Consider the following 18937-nt stretch of genomic DNA (forward strand, 5'->3'; position numbering starts at 1 on the left):
TGAGAGCTCGGTGTGACAGACGTCTTATCCCGGCTCAGATTCACTGACACGTGGTGCTTCCCCTACGCTCGGAGGGAAAGCATCTGCCCGTCCAGTGAGGGAATCAGACAGCACTGCACGCAAAGCCTGGATAGAACAGGGCCCTGTGCACGGCAGCTTAGTCTTACCCACAAATATAATCACTCATCTTTATCTGCTCTCTTACAACATCAGCTGCAGCTGCACAAGACGGGGACAGGAGAGAGAGAGAGAGAGAGAGAGAGAGAGAGAGAGAGAGAGAGAGAGAGGGGATGGATGGAAGAGATGATGAGAGAGGGAGACAGACAGAGAGACAGAGAGACAGAGAGAGAGAGGGATGAAGGGAAAGACAGAGAGATAGAGAATGAAAGAGAGAAAGGGATGGAGGGAGGAGAATGGTGAGAGAGTGAGAGAGAGAGAGATAGACAGACAGACAGACAGACAGACAGACAGACAGACAGACAGACAGACAGACAGACAGACAGACAGACAGACAGACAGACAGACAGACAGACAGACAGACAGACAGACAGACAGACAGACAGAGAGGAAGGGTTGTAGGGAGGAGAGGGTGAGAGAGGTAGAGGGAGAAGGAGAGAGAGGGATGGAGGGTTTGGAGGGATGGATGGAGGAGATGATGAGAGAGGGAGACAGACAGAGAGACAGAGAGAGAGGGATGAAGGGAAAGACAGAGAGAGAGAGAGAGAGAGAGAGAGAGAGAGACGGATAAAGGGATGGAGGTTGAGTTGAGAGAGAGAGACAGAGAGAGAGAGAGAGAGAGAGAAAGAGAGAGAGAGAGAGATCCCCCTGTATAAAAGCAGAGTGAATGTGTTTCCAGGAACAGATGCAGTTATTTAAAGGTCCTGATGAGACGTTAAGCCGCAGCCCGGCTCCTCTCTAGGAAACATGATTCAATATTAATGTTTCAATCTCAGAGTCGCTGTCATATTTCAATGTCGTTCCACTTCATCAGAAACAGGGAAACTTCACAGAGGCTGTGATGAAGTGTTATTTCCACTGCTGGAGGATCGGTAGATTTTTTTATGACTCTGTTCACAATCCAAGGATATTGAATTCATAACAAAGTAGAATGGAGCTCAGTGGAGTATTTTGTAATAACATAAAATTCTGTTGGTCAACTATGAATCAGCTGCTGTCATTAACTCTGGAGTATTTCAGCATGTTTCTCTACTTCATCGTATTTTGCACTTGAGATTTCATTTTGACAGTTTACGGGAGTTTAAACAAGTTTTAGGATTCAACTCTTGGCCTCAAATATTTCGATTGAGAAACAATAAATGAGAAAAATATTTTGAAAGGAGGAGACATTTTCCCAACTGAAGAGCAAAGTCAGTGAACAGTAACATAATTCATCAGGGTTCCAAGCTGCTGTGCGAACTGTGTCCTTCCTCTATGGAGCAAACTCTTCACTGTACTAGCTCAGTTCCCAGTGCAACATACTGGGCAGTGTGAATCATCCATGGCCAGACGGATGGAAAGTGTGAGGGGTGACTGGTTTTGCCCCGAAGCAGGAACGCACTTTGACTCAGTCGCTGGCTCGGCGACAGGAAGGAAGCGCCCACTTAGAGACGGCACAAAACATGAACACAACCGAACGGAGCGCAGTGACAGTGTGAGAAGTGTGTCTCTCTTTTGTGTGTTTAACTTTTAACTTGGAGTTTCCCATTATGATGGATTCTATAAATCAGATTTACTGACACAGTTCTCTGGCAACGTGATTCAAGCTCGTCTGTTTTCCTCCCCACTGAAATAGACACTTCTGCTTGGAGCTAAATATGGACGGGCTGCAGTGCATGGATGTTTTTAAGCATCACTCGTTGTGTGTCGATTACATGACGTGTAGTTTAATCCCGTCACAACACAAACACACACTGATGTTCCCTCAAAAGAGAAGCAAACACATTTGTTTATGCTCATACTTTCACAGTTCCAAATCAGCCACGTGTCAAAATGACTGAGAGAGCGATGACAGGTCACAGTTGTTTACACACTCTGCTCATCCCTGCCTATAATACCCCCGACCACCCCCCGACCCCTCCACCCCGAGTATCTCCAACACCAGTCGTGGTTTAATTCCCAGCCGCGGTGACGGAGCTAGCCTCTCTGGGGAAACAGCGGATTAAGTCGGCATCTTGAGCAAAGCTGCTCTGAACCCCAGACAACCAGGGATTCCTGTTCGCTGTGTGCTGAACTCAATTCGAGGCTCGGATCCACGACGGCAGAGTGATAAGAGAGAAAAGCAACCGAAGGAACATGAATCGATAAGATGGTCTGTGTCCTTTACCTGGAGATACAAGTGGGCAAACTGACCTTTAAATACCAGGAAACACTTATCCCCCAAAATATTGTTGTTTGCTGTTACTTTGATTATAAAGGTTTGATATAACAATTTACAGAAAGCAACTTAAACAGTTTTAAAACTATTTCACATTTAGACGTTATTATTTACCCAGATTCCAGCCACCTGGACATTAAAACATTGTCTTTCACAGTGTGGGTTGGATTTCAGATTTTCTGAGCTGAAGGAACAAGACGTCACACTGGGTCGAGTCTTTCTTACGACCAAATAATTGGATTAAAAAAGGTTTAAATAATCACCAGTTGCCGACCTAATGGCACAACACAACCTGACACGGTGACGCCCCCTGAGCAGCTCTGCTTTTTAGAGTTTCTTACTAAGCTAAAAACTCAATCTGCAACACACACACACACACAATCATGCACACACAATTCCACGTTATTTGCGTGATAGCGTTTCTTCCGCTTAAACACTCAAGTGCAGTCAAGTGCAAAAACATTGAAGAAAGCCCAAACACAAACACTTGCATCAGTCTTCATCTTCACTTGCATGCACTGCTCTCACAAGCCTTTTAGCCTGCATGGGTTAGTGGCAGGCAGACAGTCATGCAGGCAGGCAGGGGGGGGGGGGGCAGCTCCAGCTGGTGTCGGAGTTGAGATGCTGTACTGGTGCGACTGGTTTAACTCCCCTGGGCATCTGCCAGCTGATGGCATTAGCAGATTGTAGTTACACAGTCGTTACCCTGCTGGGACTGGGTGAAGCAGGCCTGTGGGTCCTGGTTCACTGACTGACTGACTGACTGACTGACTGTCTGTATCTATTCCACTGGTAGTCTGTACTTTACACCTGTACCACCTGATCCCTTTCTACTTGGTCTTAATCCCTCCCTCCCTCTCTTTTCTCTTCTCTTTCTTCCACATCTCCATCCCATCGTAATGTGGCCTCACACATGTCACCCGTGAAGCGAGATGCACGGGGGGGTGGGAACCAGCTGGACTTCAGACCATATAAATAAGGCCATTCAGAGAGAAAACACACATCTGAAGGCTTTGCATTTTAAGTTAAGGGTTATAGTTGAAGGTTAAGATGAAATTTAAGCCTCGGATTAGGCTATAAAATTAAAATTGTGTTTCAAGGTCCTGATTTCATGGCATAGATTTAGGTTAATTAGAAGTTTAGGGGTTAATTGGACGTTTTCCTGCAAAACTGAAAACTAGGAAAACCCATCAAAGTGTTGAGCATCAGGTTCCCAGTGCATCAGACTGACTCACCCATTGCACTGGGCTGGATCTTGTTGTGATGTGATGCAACAATCTTGGTTCAATTTCAGGTTCAACTGGGTGATCTCCCTGCAGCAGCCTCATTGAAATAGATTTGAGTTAAATTTAGAATCAGGATGGAGCTGCAGACGAGTTGAATTAAAGGTAAATTCATTTTGTGATTAGATAAGAATCAGTGGTTTGGTCAAAGGTGATGAAGGGATTAAGTTTAGGCATGGTTGAGGTTTCAGGGTTAGGGTTAGTGTACATAAGAAATGTGGTTAGGCAAACGTTGTAAGTGAGCATGGGTGTGTCGTTTATGGTGCAGATAAATGATGACGTCAAGACAGTGAATGCTGTGTTTGTGTGTGACAGTGTTGTGTTACTCTACGCTGCACTAAAATTAGAGTCATTAAGGTGTGTGTGTGTTTGAAGGTGTGTTCTTTCACCCATTAGCATAAATCCATGTCTAAAGGGAGAACAGTGTAATCTATATGCAAAAGCACATCAGTCAATAAGTTCAGTTTTGTGCAGTGAAGCTCTGACACTGAGAGGAAAACATGATCCTGGAAACTCTGATGTGTTCTCAAAGGAAAAGAAGAATATTGTGACTCGCCCGCTTGCGTAGAACTGAGACATTTTTGGAACAAGTGACATCGCACAGTGACATCACCGCAAAGAAGAACCCGACGGGGTGGAACAGATATATTTTGGGGGGTGGAGGATGTGTAAGAATGGGAAACACAGCGGCAGCATCTGTACTCAGCAGCTTGGCCTATTTCAGATTTTGCACAGTGTGAAGAGGGGCGTCTGGCTCCTGTAATGGGATTCAGCAGGAAGCGTGGTGTGACCAGCGAAAAGGGGACGGGCTGGAGGGAGTGGGGGGGGGGTGGACCGGGGGGAGTGGTGCACAAAAGGAGCTGCGACAGGCCGCTGGATGCAGATAAAGCCCTTCTCCACCCTGACAGAGGAGCCTAAGACTCCAACACAACAGAATGAATATCGCTCAGCCGACGGGAGAGCTCAGAGAGATAAGTCGCTGTGAAATGTTCCGAGGCAGATTATATTAGTGAGATCTGGATGAATGAGCCTCCGATCTGGACCGTAATCCCTTTCAATAAATTAATTATAACGACACAAAAACTTGACTGGATGCACATAAGTGTCAAACACCCTGTTGGGATCGTTTAATCAAATGTTTTCCTTCATTCGAGGACATATTCCGATGCATGTGAGTGTTTTCTATTCACGCTCCTGCTGCAACCTGATACACGGAACAGTGTTATTTTTATGGACGATCAATCTTTGGCTCTCAGCACCTGCAGTGGTCTAAATATACTACAGCTGGAGATGCTCTATCTGGCCAAACAGGAACCCTGCAAATCCATCGCAATTCAATTGGCTACTGAACATGCGACGCGCAAAGACCCCACGCCGGCTACCGGGAAATAGCTGTGCCAGCGATATTTCAAAAAGCAATAAGCCAATCAAAGATGAATCCATTTACAGTCCTCCAGTAGAGTGCGCTACTGACACTAGGTGCACATGCGTTATCGAGCACGTCTGTACATCTGCATTCATCAGTCTCCTGCATGTGTCTGAGACGGTGTGGGTGTAGCATGCGCTTCTTCTTGCTCATATTACTGTCTGTGCATGAGACACAGACAGGATGCAGCAGTCTGAGGTCACTCCAATGTCAGACCATCCCCAGCAAACAGGAGCTGTACACAGATGTAAACAGACTCCGTCCTCCCTGAGGCTCCTGCAGCTCGACATCGAGACGGGTTCATTTCCCCATTTCGAGTCAGTTCGTTAGTCGAAGATCTTAAAGCTGCACCCATTGATATTTTCAGATTAATAATGGATCAAATGGCTGCGTGTACTGTGAAAGGAGTTGCTTGTATAGTGGCAATTTTATCACACAGTATTTTGATATCGTAAAGCTCATTATTTTGTTTTTTCCACAGATGTTGCTTTACTGTTTTGGTTCCATCTGATCAGTGTAACTTGTTTGTTCACATAAAAACACAAGCTACGCTCAGACACATCAGACAGTTTAGACACAAGCTGCAAAAACCAGCTGGAGAGGACAGTGGCTTCAGAGCAAAAGCTATTTTCTTCAGGAGGTGGTGGAGAACAAAACAGAGCTAAAAGCAAAGTGAATATGGAACTTACGATTGTCAGGTAGACACAAACATGGCTCCAAAACGTTGAGATTAATGTGTTTCATGAAAAAATGAATAAAAGACTTCCACCAAACAAAAGCTGCTGGGATTTCGGGATTTAGTATTTATACACCTTTAATATATTAAGGAAACCAATGAATTCTTTGCACCTCTTAATAGGATTGTCATCAGTTCAGGGCAATGTTTTGTTCTTGTGTAATTTTTTCTTCGTTCTTCTAACTTTAAATGTCAAAAACAGGAATGTGATGGTAAAACCTGTTGCGCTGCATAATGTGCACAACCTTATATTCCACATTAAGCCTGCGACACGGAAACACACAGAGCAAAACATCCGAGGTGTCGGGTCTTTTCTTCTGCTCCACGAAGGCAGCACAACATTGTGGCTGAAATGTTATTAACAGACAACACCGGAAATGCTTGATCCGTATCATCGCACGAATCTTATTAACTTATCGTCTGTTTGTCAGACATATTTCACAGTAATGGAATTATACATTTTCGAGGTTATCTTGTTATCGCACAAAGACGGGAAAAACAGGACCAACGAAGCACATATGCATCTTAATATACTGAACCATAAACAAGGTTAGTGCTTTTGCTGTAAAACCCCTGTGGCAGTAAAGTCTGTTTTATTATGAGGTGTCAACTGTGCTTCTATTCCCGGTCGCCCACTGGAGACTTGTGGGTCCTACAGCAGCCTATAGACTGGGAAAACTGTCATTCTCAGAGGAATCGATACTGGTAGCTATAGAGACCTATGCTGACATGCACAGGTTATATCAGCGTGAGCCCAGTATGCCTGCCTCTGTGTGTGTCTGTGTGTCGATGAATGTTTGTGTATGTGCGTGTCTGCAGGAGGTCGTGTGTGAGCAGCGGCGGGTCACGCCCACACGGCTCCTCTCGGCGCTAAGCTGTCCCTGACCCTCAGTCTGAGACCCGAAGGCCATTACAGAGCAGCACAATGGAGCTTCTCTGGGGCGTGTCACTCGCCTTTCACTTTACAAATCCCCCCCCGAACAACGTGGCAGCCTGGCACGCTGCGTGCAGAGGAACACGCTGCCACGCTGCCAGCTGGCACAAACCACAGACACAAGGTGGAGACAACTTTTAAGTGAAGCAAGACAATTCCCCAAGAGTTGTTCTACTAATCCCTTGTGCGGTGCTGATTCTGTTACATGCTGATTTAGACACAACAACAGGAGACAGTAATATAATAATAATACTAATAACTGATCCGAGGATAATGACCTACCAATATAAATATGTGGTCGTTTGAGCTGCAACAATTTGTTCGCCTTCCACAGTGAATCAGGTTTAACAGTCTAACACAATCTCGGCCTTGTGATAAGTCACTGTGTGTGTGTCTGTGGGTGTGTTGCATGCAAGACACAACTGGTTCTCGATCTGCCGAGAGTCTGTTACGCTGAGTCGGCAGATCCCACGGTGAGAAGGCGGCAGGAGAGAGAGGCCATACCTCAGTGACTGCTCCCATTAGCCGCTTTAGCTTCTCCCAAACGTGTGATTACAATATGCTGCATCTCACGGTTCCCTCCTGACACGCAGCCTGGACGGATTCATTTCTATTCTGCGGGTTTAGCATTTTATTTTAAGTGCATAAAGCCGTCCTGGAAACGACTCTACATGCTCGTGTATCAGCAGCCAAGAGCTCTGTGCCACGCAAGCGTATTCTGGATGCTTTAACGAGAGAAAAGAAGGGAGGAAATAAAGGAAGGAGAGAGGCAGTGAGGATGCTGTGTTGTCTTCTTCTTTAAGATTAGAGGATATTAGACCAGAGGCAGGAGGATAAGAAGGAGGGCAGGTGGACTCGTCCTGCAGACTTTGGATCTGTCCACATCACTGAGCCGACAGCGATAAGGAGACTAAACTATGACAAACAGCTGTTTCTATGGAGACTCCACTGCCAAAAGCAATGAATAACCCACTTATAACTAATAACTCATTATATTTGGGGGGATAAGATTAAGGTATAAAGGCTCTTGGGTGAAATTATAGTTTTATTATAAAAGGAGAAACCTTTCAACTCCCTCAAGAAGTCAAGTGAAAAGTTTACTGATTATTTTCTGTAACTAATTTCCGGTTGCTCTGTTGATACAATATTAGAAGACAACCAAAACTTGAAATTGTGTAACTGATTTTTTTTTTCTGGTTTAATCACATGCAGGGTTCTCAGGTTTATCTTGTTCCCCTTCTGATCTAGACTGAGCCGGTTTTCCACATGTGCACTTCTCACTGTACTATTCGCTTCATTCTTCCCAGGAACACTCTCACAGGAAAACACACTAAAGAAGGAAAGTCTGAACTAATTAAGCACAAAGTCTTTTAATGATCTTCAGAGGAGACTCAGTGGAGACAGTCAACAGTGGTCGGTCGTCGTGAAGCAGGAAATCTCCAGACAGTAATTAACGACCCTCTGTGTGACTGGCCCGTCTCTGTCTGCCATGGAAACGAATGGTTTGAGACGGACAGTCTGAAAAATCTGTCCTCGGCCTCTTTGACACACGGAGAAGTTAGTGATTGATTAAACATTATAGAAACACTTTAAACTTTACTTAACATTTACTCCTGACGTTAATGTTCTCGACTCTCAGTGACGTGCGGCTGCTGCTATTAATCATCTCTGACCCGCCTGCAGTGCTGCTCTCAGAAAACACTGTGGCCTTTAGGAGGCGACTGGACGCAGCCATGATGACCACTGAGCTGCTGTGGGGTCTGATGTGGCCCCCCCGAGCTCACGTGGAGGGTGGTGATCGTCTGACAGGGACACAGGTCCTCGACGGCTGGAGGCCAGTGGGGGGGGGGGGGGGGGGACACATGAGGAGACAGCGAGGCATGATGAACATGAGGGAACATTTTGAAAACACTTTCAGTCCTGAGACTCTCCCCAAAAACAGTTCTCATGCCTGTTTGCTGGTTTTATTATTCAGCACGGATAATGCAATAACTAAACAGACAATTTCCGCCATACTTAAGTGGAGGGGTGGGGCCAGAGCCTAGGGCTGGGAAGGACTCATTACAGTTTTTCTATAACAATGCAAAATAGGGCATTTTTCTATATTTGTGTATTTTTTTCATTTTTTGTGTGTATGCCACAGAAAAAGACGCCCTCCAGAATAAATGACTACAAGTTATATTTATTTGTTATACATTTAAGAGGCTGGAGTCAGAGAAGATTCCGAAGTCACTTCTTTTGGTTGAAAGACTGAAACAATGAAGCTGATTAAAACTATTAATTGTGGAATAACTTTAACCCAAAAGACAAGGCAGATTATCCCCTTTATACATAAGTGTGGCATTGTCATAATAAAAGCAGAGTGCAGGAGGCTACAACTACCTCAAGGGGTTAATAGAAGTGTTTGTTTGAGATGAAGGATCAAGGAGAAGCTCCTTGCCTCCCCTGGACAGTTATCACATGGTCCTTGGTGCAGGCAGGAGGTTGTAGCGAGCAGCTCCCGGGGGGGAATGTGTGTAAATGGGCTGCAGGCCGGTGCTTTACAAGGCCGTGCAGACTCAGCAGAAAAAGAAAACTACTTCCAGAGGGACACAGGTGACCAGAAGAGCCCGATATCTGTGGAACTCATCCACTGGTGCTGCTCTGTCTGGAGGTCATCCACAGCCGAGTGAAAAGTCTGCCCTCTCACCGGCAGCTCACACACAGGGCGCTGACGTTAGGTTATTAAAATAAACTAAATAGTAAATGCAATGTGTCACAGGAGTCGTCCCATTTGTGGAAAAACCAGCGGCTATAAAGGACACTGTGGCTCAGACACACCGGGAGGAGGGACGAGCTGCCGTGTCATCTGCCTGCGAGCTCCTGAGCAGGTCCGCCGAGTATTCTGGGACGACGGCGCTGGCATCGGGCCAGTGGCGTGTGTAATGTGCAGAGATCAGAGAGAGAGAGTGGAGTAGTGGAAGGGTGGGGTGGGCGAGGGAAGGCAAAATGTCACTCCATGCTCATCATGTTGTTCAGAGGACACGGGCAAAGATCGGAGAGCCTCAACTTGACCGAAGGGCTGCAAGTGAAATAATGCTGACAAATGATAAAAACAGAAAGTGATACCACACGCCCCCTTACTGCTGCTGCCATAACAAATACCAGCGGCTCAGACGTGTAGGGAACAGGGATCATCTCTTCCTTCATGTAACCAGACTTGGTTTTCGGCTCAGATTATGAATTCCCCCTTTCTCAAGGAGAATTAAAGGATAAAGCCGGTGTTGTTATATCTTTACGTTTATTCATTTTCTCACGAATGTATCTCTGCGCTGTCATCAACACGTCCCAGGAAGAGACCAAATCCCAGAGTGGATTCAATCTGTCTGTGCTGGAGCCGTCACATTTTATTTTCGAAATCCAAACTATCACTTGAACAAATTAGATATTGGTTCAGTTTGATGGAGTCTGTGCGATCGTTGGCATCCAGGAGATTGAGAGCTGATCCTCTCGAGTGCTGATGGAAGCAGATTGACTTTCTGCCTTTTCCTTGATTTCAGCAGGAAACACTTAGACATGGATGACGGACGTCTGCCTGTTCTGAGCGACAGGCGCTTTGACCTCTTCTAAGAAAAAGTTGTTTGTGGGGGCAGACAACTGAATTTACTGCTAAAACACCAATAGTGGTATTTCGCCACTTCAATATCTGTAAATACCTCCTGAAGATGGCTGCCGGAGTTGTTTCAGGGTCCAGGACACTATTAGGATCTGCCTTGTGTCCTCTGCTCACTAATGGGAACCAGACAACAGCTTCTCGTTATGTGTGACTGGAGCTTCGGGGGGGAGGAGGCCGGAGGAGGGAGTGGGGTTGAAAAGGGGAAGTGCTCGTTGATATCCAGCTGGCTGACAATGAGGTCGTCTTCACCCCCGCGCCACTTATGGCCCACTCTATATCTCTCGGTCCCCTTGAGTGTGACAAACGGGTTCACAATGGGTCGGTAATAAGGGAGGAGGGGCCTTCACCTCTGCACACATGTGGTCCTTGAGGCCTGAATACGGTGGGAGGGGAGCCAGGTGAAGGAGCAAAGGGACATTGTCATTATCAAATCCCAGCAGACAACCAATCTGCCACTGGGCCGTGTAATAGACGATGGGATCTGAGCTCAGGTGGCAGCAGAGCTCCCAGTAATCCAGAGGGAGTCGTCAGCTGGACGTGTTATTAGCCCACAGGGCGGCTCACATTGGGGGGGGGGGGGGTGAGGTTTGAACAGCAGGAGCCACAGCTTCCTGATGAAATGGGTTTTTCCGGACCTGAGAAACTAAATCTGGATCTTCAGTGTCGCTCGTGATTGTTGGTCAACTAGTGTCTCCTAGATATTGTGTTGTTTGCTTCATCAGACTAATTTAACTCTAAGATTAAGATTAAGATCCATTTATTCGTCCCAAACACATGCACAGACATGCAAAGGCACACTCATGCGGGTAGGGAAATTTAACCTCTGCTTTGGACCCATCTGGTGCAGGACACACAGAGCAGTGAGCGACCATGTACGGCGCTCGGGGAGCAGATGTTGGGGGACTAAGGTGCCTTGCTCAGGGGCACTAGACAGGGTAGGGAGACTTTGGGATTTTTGGACAGATCAATCCAGGTTCGTCTTTTGTTGTCTCTCCGTGGAGTAGAACCAGAGACGAACCAGAGACCGACTCTGCCCATAGTCCAAGTTTCTGCCACTAGACCACCGCCTCTCCCATGTGTCTAACAGATTTTCTCTGACCAATTGAGGCAGAGAGAAGAACCATTTCTGCTCAACTTGCCAATAATACACTCTGCCCTTGTTAATTTGTTTTCTATTTAAATGCTAATGTCGGGTTTTTAAGGGACTTGATTGTTCTCTGCTGTTTCATTTCCACATTTGTTTAGGAACATTCTGTCATTTCATCTGTTTCCTGCGCTGTGACGATGCAAGCTGCTGTTTGTTTGGAGTCATATGTTTGCCTCGTGACGGAAAAAAATACAAATGTTATTCCGTCCTCTCTTTACATGTCCAGTAATTTTCATTTATTTTTATTTCCATTTCTATTTATGGCTCAGCGTTATGACACTTTCAGTACAATAAATGACCTTGGGTGTAATCATCCGTTAAATTAAAATACTTCAAATTCAAAACCCGCTATTGAAGGATATCAGCTCACATTTCAGTTTTCTGTCATAATCAGGGATATTTGTCACATTAACGACACACATTGTTATGGGAGCTTGAGAAGCCTGTGGAGCTGTTTGAATTCACTCATCCTTTGTGTCAGTTCCTGTGTAATTGAAACGCTGTGAGGAGGAGGAGGACGAGGTGGATGCCAGAGGGATAAGATTCACTAAGATGCTGCAGCTCTTTTGATAAATTCTTTGCTTTTTTGTAACAAGCTGTGTCGGCAACTCTTTATTGCTGAAGTCATCACTTAATCACGACTGTGTGCATGCAACACACAGCCCCAGAGAGCTGGAAGTGTCAGCCTGTGTCTGCCTCCCATCTGTCCTTCACCCTCACATCTTCTACAACGAGCTCATCTCCCTTCAAACCCAAAGCACTAACCTGTCTATAGGCTCCCCCGATGCTCAGATGCATCTACTGTATGGAGGAGATATACACAGGGGAGTTTGCTCACGCAGCTTCCAAGACCAGTATATCTCCCAAAATAGAGCACTCTGAATATGAAGGCAGACACTAAAGAGATGCAGCGAGGTGGACCGGACACGGCTCTGTACTTTGTCAAGGAGCGCATGTTCTTTTGTGCTGAGAAAAGTTAAAAGCATCTTGTGTTTAAAAGAAAATACACAATCATATCTGAATCTAAGCTTTCCCTTTACCGTCGATAAAGCTTCAAATGCTATTTTTAGAATTTTGTATTGTTTGAATTGATTTTCAGAACTAAAGTCGATACTGTACCATAGTTTAAGCATTGAAACTAGAACCCTTTGGCTCAACATGTGCTGTCTGTGCAGCACCAAACACTTCATGCACAATGATAGTGAATATCCAGCAAACACAGTGGAGGGTTTATCTGCTAAAACAGCCAATATTTTCAAGGGTGTTACTGTCAATGTCTTTATGTCAACAGCAGATCAGGTCTACCTCTATGTGCAGGGAGACACTTGGAGTGAAACTGGACATAAAACCAGAAGGTCTGGGACCTCGTCTCTACTCCGAGGCAGCGCTGTATCACCCAGCTGCTGTCGGCGGGAACATGGTGACAGCCTTCTGTGACTCAGACAGACTCTGACCCCGGCCACATGAAATGAGCTCTTTTAATCCATCACTGACCGACTCACTGATTCCACACACACACCCCGTGGTCTCATCCACAAACTGAGAAACACACGGTTTGACATTAAGGGCCGAGGGGCTGATGGGGAGCATGTGACCAGGGCTTGGATTATTCTATAGAACTGGTGATTACATCAGGACAGTTTTGGATATGAAGGTCCTACAGGCAAGAAGCAACGTGATTCACAAATGCATTTAACGTACTTTCATCTATTTACTAATACTAACATATCTCAATAACTATTCATCTTATCAGCTTCACATGGCATCGGTATTGCTAGTGCCATGTTTGAGTTACTCTTTTATAGGTTTTATATTATGTTGAATCCAATTTCAAGCTTCTCTTTTCCAAACTCTTCCCTCATATAAAAGTCAGCTAAACAACAGAGATTGAAACCAACAACTTCTCCCTCTCCACAACCCTTGACGAGGCCCTCACCTGCCACTGTGAGCTGTATTGTTCTGTTCCCTGTGCTCGGAGGAGCGGTGAGGAACACAACCACTCAGGCTGAGCTACAGCCTGCCGAGCTGCTGTCAACCTGCCTAAATATAACTGCTAATAACATTTGTCACAGTGGAGAAGCGGGGGCACTGGATGGGGAAGTGTGTGGCTCCTGTGTTGTCAGATCCAGGTTTAACTGAGCAGCTTCCTGTGATGATGATGAGATTGGGTTTTTCTGGACTTGATGCCACTTTTTGAAATTTGAGTAAATCTCAGCCAGGTGTCTGCAGCAGCACTTCAGGTTCTGTTTGGAGCTGCTGCTACGCGATCATCCTTTTTTGAGTTATGATTCATATTTCTGCAGCATATTAAATATAATCTATCACCTCGGAGCAAAGACGATGGATTAAACTTGCCAATTGCCTTTTCTTATTTAGAGTTTGAAACTCCTCACAGGGGCGTTGAGTGGAAGCTGCAGCTGTGACTTTGCACCTCAGGTAATTTGATCATGAAGCAAACAGCTCCCAGGTGTTTCCTTCCTTTCATAGACAATGAGTTAATCTGCTAAATTCATAATGTGAATGACACTATCATTTAACACACGATCATATTTTTGTAGTAAAGTCTCATCACTTCTGAAGCCATGACCGTTAATATGTTTTCCCAAATGCTTTGATTCCTGTGACGACGAATGCTTCGGGATGTTTTGAGATGATAAAAGCAGCCATGATTCTTTTTTAAATTAAAACACTTTCGAAATGTCTGCATCCAAAAAAAACGGAGGAGGAATTTCATATTTCAAGGCTTTTAAACTTCAAACGCCGCAGCTCCTGGGTTTCATGCAAAATCGATGATTTTTCCATTTGCTTTTTGTCAGTGATGGTTTGTGCCGAGAGGGAAGCAACATCATCGCTGCTGAAAAGCTTTACGGCCACACGGTTCAGGTTTGGCCTACTTCACTTTAAGACGTACATTAATATTAATGTTATCAAGGGCGAAGCAGACTTTGACCAAAGGGAATGTTCTTAAATTGACAGCCATGCTCTTTATGATGTTGTCAACGGGGGGTCTGACCTTCTAATCTTTGGAAACAGCATCCAGCATCAACAGCAACATGTTCAAACAAACACCCTCTGCTGCTCATTATGTAAATGGGGGATCTTTATATGGATGTGTGTCACTGCAGCAGATTTTCAACTTACAGCAGAGTCCCTACGCTACTCCTCTGCTCACGCCTGCTCTCCTTCCCATTGGTGCAGTCTGACACAAGATGTTAACTAGGTCAATGAGATTCCTTCACACTCCTCCAGCAGGGAACCACAGCGGAGAAGAGGAGGCGAGCGGAGCGGGGAGACGGTACGATGAAGAGGAGGATCAGGAGATGCTTCAGAACCAACATCTCTTCTGCTGAGATCTTGCAGGAGAAGTGAGAGAGAGGAGCACCAGACTGCTGCTCTGACATGAAACGCACAACGTCTGAGGCGACTCCCGCTCAGGCACCGGCGACGCCACTTATAAACAATGCAGGCTTTCCCCACTCGAGTCTTTGTAGTAGTGGCATGCTGCAATAAAAGACTCATGTTTGGAGCCACTCTTGGAGACACGGACGATTCCTATTTTTACATACGGGCAAAATACTATGCCCAACACCGCCTCAGCACTCTGTCTGAATACGACCACAGTGGTTTATGTCTATTCAATGTTTAGAGGGCGGCTGTATCCCACTGTTTCTGGTGGATATGCTGTTACCTTCAGACCAGAACAGCTTTACAGCCTGAACCAGCTTATCACAGAGCCAACACACAGAGATAAACAACCAGTCGCACCTATGGGCAATTTAGTATCTCCAATTGTTCTAACCCCAATCTGCAAGTGTGGGAGGCAGCTGGCTCACTCAGAGAAATCCCACACAAACAAGGGGATGACATGCAAACTACACACAAAAAGAATCCAGTCCAACCAGGATTCAAACTTGGAACCTCCTTGCTGTGAGGCGACAGTGCTTAGCTACTGGGTGTGGCTTTAAATTAAATAGTGATATGATTGGTATTGATATAAGCTGCAATGATCCAGTTATTTTTATAATGGACTAATTCCCTGGTTGCAGCTTCTCAAATGCTTGAAACATGTATTTTTTGTCATATATTATAGTAAACTTGAATATATTTTATATTTAGATATTTAGTTTAATAAAACTAACTTTTATACAAATAAAAGTCACTTAAATTTCCCCAAAACTTCTGTTATATTTGTTATTATATACATGTTCTGACTGGTGCTATTATGTGTGATCTTGTGTAGTTAGACCTACATCAGATATTACTCTTATCCTACATCTTATATCAGAACTATCAGTGTGGTGTTGACTTGGTTTGACACAATAACACCTCCAATAAGAGATGGTGGTTTTAAACTGTGTGATGCAATGTTTACTGTTGAGCTTCTCTTCAGCACCTTGTCCTCACGAGGAGCTTCTGAGTGACAACAGAGGAAACATGACAGACCTGGTGCTCGCTGAGGAGGAACAGCTGAGCACAAAGGATTACAATCTGCTGTAATGAAAGATGAATCTCTCGCAGGGAACCGGGAACACCTAATAAATCACCTGATGCTGGTGTTATGCACGTTGACGTTTCATTAGTTCCATTTCATTACACGTATCACTAAGCCTTTCTTTAAATGTCAGGGGAATGAAGAAATCTCTCGACCAACCACTGCTCTCCTTTCACAGTGACCACACACACATCCAAGCAGGAACCATTCGCTCCTCGAGCCAAAACTTTAACAAGAGACCCCCCCCCCCCCCCGATGACCTTCGTCCCTGAACTGTTTGACATCAGGTCTGTGAAGCTGGTTGTAGCCGATTCCTCCGCTGCTCCATCTCTGTGTCTCTTTGTCTTTGTCTCTCCTCCTCTCCCCTCCCGTCGGCCTGTATGAAAACATGCCAGGCTGTTTTATAACAGGCCTTCTTCTTGGATTAATCCGTGCACGGGTGCCAATCTCTGGGCCAGAGTCACACTGTGTGGCCTCTGACAGCAGAGAACAGGGGACAGGAGGAGGCGAGCTTTAGAGGCCAGACAAACTGTCCTGAGGTCAGTTTCATATATTTAACACTAAAGTGAAAATTAAAGGGTTTGACAGGATTTTTCTATTGTCTAAATTACTCCACACAGATTGAAGCATAATACTGACGATGCCAAACATGAATTTTTCCTGGTGTAGTATCTAAACTGGCGATTGATTTTTTACACAAATCTAAATTATCAACACGCTGATGAAAATAAATTTAAAACAAGAGACAAATATATCTGTAAGTGCCTCTGTTGCAATTCTAAAATCTAAAAACACAAAGGAGTGTGTAGGTGAAAGAGGAAACTGCACCTTGGTCACAATGGAAACGATCTACTTAAAGCTGAAAGGCAAAGGAACAACTTCTCAGTCGGGTTGAACAACATTGTTGTTGTTAGGCTCCTCGGTCCCTGATGTGTATCTGTGACTGAGGAACTGAGCAAAGGGCAGATTGTGGAATTCGGTCAATTAACTGTTTCCCTGACTTAGTGGTTTCTGCATGTTTGTAAACACTCTTATCATCTGCTGCTACAAACACTCAAATTAAATAATGACTTCCTACTGTGCATTAGTAATTTCACGGGACTTTCAAAATGAGGATGTTGTTATTAAACTGGAAAACATCCTGCACAGAGGAACTAGAAATATTAAATATCGGGGGGGGTCCAGCATCATGAAGCTTTGCCTCTGAAAAGGAGGGAGGGGAGAGAAACAGCGTCATGTGACACTGAAGTGCAGATTCAGACGTGGATTTTGTTTTTCTGGGACAAATCTCGGGGGGAACACAAAAAAAAAAATCTGCAATCAATTGGAGCAGCAGTTATCTCTGCCTCTCTCCTCCTCCGCCCACTATTTCTGTTTGCACAAATAAAGCCTGTCTCATGCTGCGGGCGAACGTGTCGCAATCCTGCTCTGAGAAACCGCTCTGGAGCAAACAGACGGAAGAATGCTAGAACTGAGACGCTCCTCATCGTGAGTAATGTCCTTTCACTTCAATCACACTGTTCCCCAATTATTTTCTTTCCAGCGTTCACCAGTGTCAAGTGACAACAACATGAAGCAGAGTTTGCACTTGATGCATTGTCACATCCAGACGAGATATGGATTTACCGTCCGTCCCGGCACATGCAGCTCGGTCAGGCGCTGATAAATCCCCTTTGAAACCAACCGTACTGAAAGTCAAGGTCACAAACAGCTTCGGAATATAGAGTTTCGACCAGTGGAGGCATGCGACAGAAATAAGCTGAGACACTGTGATGCACATGACGGCAGCAAGGTGTCATCCAGTCACCAAGAGAAAACCCCAAAGCATCTCCATCCTGACTGGTCGGGTATTAGCCTACTTTCTCCCTGTTGCCAGACGGCCTGTTACCTGCTGCTTGTCGGAATTGATTAGTTTAAGCAGCTGAACTTAAGCAGCCGCCCCGAGGAACAACCGCCACTCATTTTATTACCTGTGGGAAGAGGTTTCCCTGCCTCTCTCCAAACAAACACTCCCTCCACTGAGCGACAAGAGCTCAGGGATAAAAGTCTGAATTCTTAAGTTCAGGTGCAAAAACTTTATTCTCTTTCTGCATTAATTCAAAAGGCAACTGAGCCAACATGGAATGATTGCAAACTTTATGAATCGGAGGTGTGACGGGTTACCGTGCAGTCAAAATGTAAACAGCTCAGATGTAGCTCACAGTAATAAGTTAATGACTCAACAGCAACATTATGCACATCACCCAAAACATGATGGGAATTGTAGTTCCTGAACATCAGCAATGGGCTGGAGAAGTAGAAGAAGACAGAAAACCCAGGCAGCCACAGGGAGAACATGTAGACTCTGCACAGCCCCGGCCGGCTGGCAGGTTCAGGCCCAAAACCTTCTTGCTCAGTTCAGAAAGAACAATAGCACTAACCACTACACCACCTTGTCACGCTGAATTATCTTCATGAACTCACCAGAAGCCCGAAACAAAGTCTGTGTTCAACATACTCCAAATCTGTGGATTCTTTTAATGATTTGTTTCCTAAGTGTCATGGATGTGGCTTTGTGTGTGTGCCGGTGACCTGAGGGAGCACCGGAGCAACCAGCATGTGAGCATCATCGTCCTCTCACCTCTCGGATCCTCTCCAGCTCATTGTGCACCGCCTGTTTGGAGATCTCCACCTCGATGATATTCTGTCGGAGCAGCTCGTTCTCGTCCTCAGCTCGGCTGCGCTTGTCCTCCACGCTCTCCAGCTCGTTGTGCAGGCGCACCGACACGTCTTTGGCCACCTGAGATTAAGATAGAAAACACGTTTATGAAAGTCTGGTTATGCTTCATTAAACCACATGCTTCATTATTTATATATGAGCTTACATATGCACTCAAACACGTAGAAAAAC

General features: G+C 45.3%; 1 protein-coding gene across 4 annotated transcripts in view; it reads right to left on the minus strand.

Annotated features, from left to right (window-relative positions):
* Positions 1-18937, minus strand: part of LOC133967997 (microtubule cross-linking factor 1) — a 51224-nt gene that overhangs the window by 28567 nt on the left and 3720 nt on the right. For all 4 annotated transcript variants that reach the window (XM_062403764.1, XM_062403763.1, XM_062403765.1 and 1 more), the window contains exon 3: positions 18668-18826. In XM_062403764.1, coding sequence (XP_062259748.1) covers positions 18668-18826 — 159 coding nt within the window. The remainder of the gene's footprint in view (positions 1-18667; positions 18827-18937) is intronic.

The sequence above is a fragment of the Platichthys flesus genome, chromosome 14, assembly GCF_949316205.1.
Source record: "Platichthys flesus chromosome 14, fPlaFle2.1, whole genome shotgun sequence".
Classification (NCBI taxonomy): Eukaryota; Metazoa; Chordata; class Actinopteri; order Pleuronectiformes; family Pleuronectidae; genus Platichthys; species Platichthys flesus.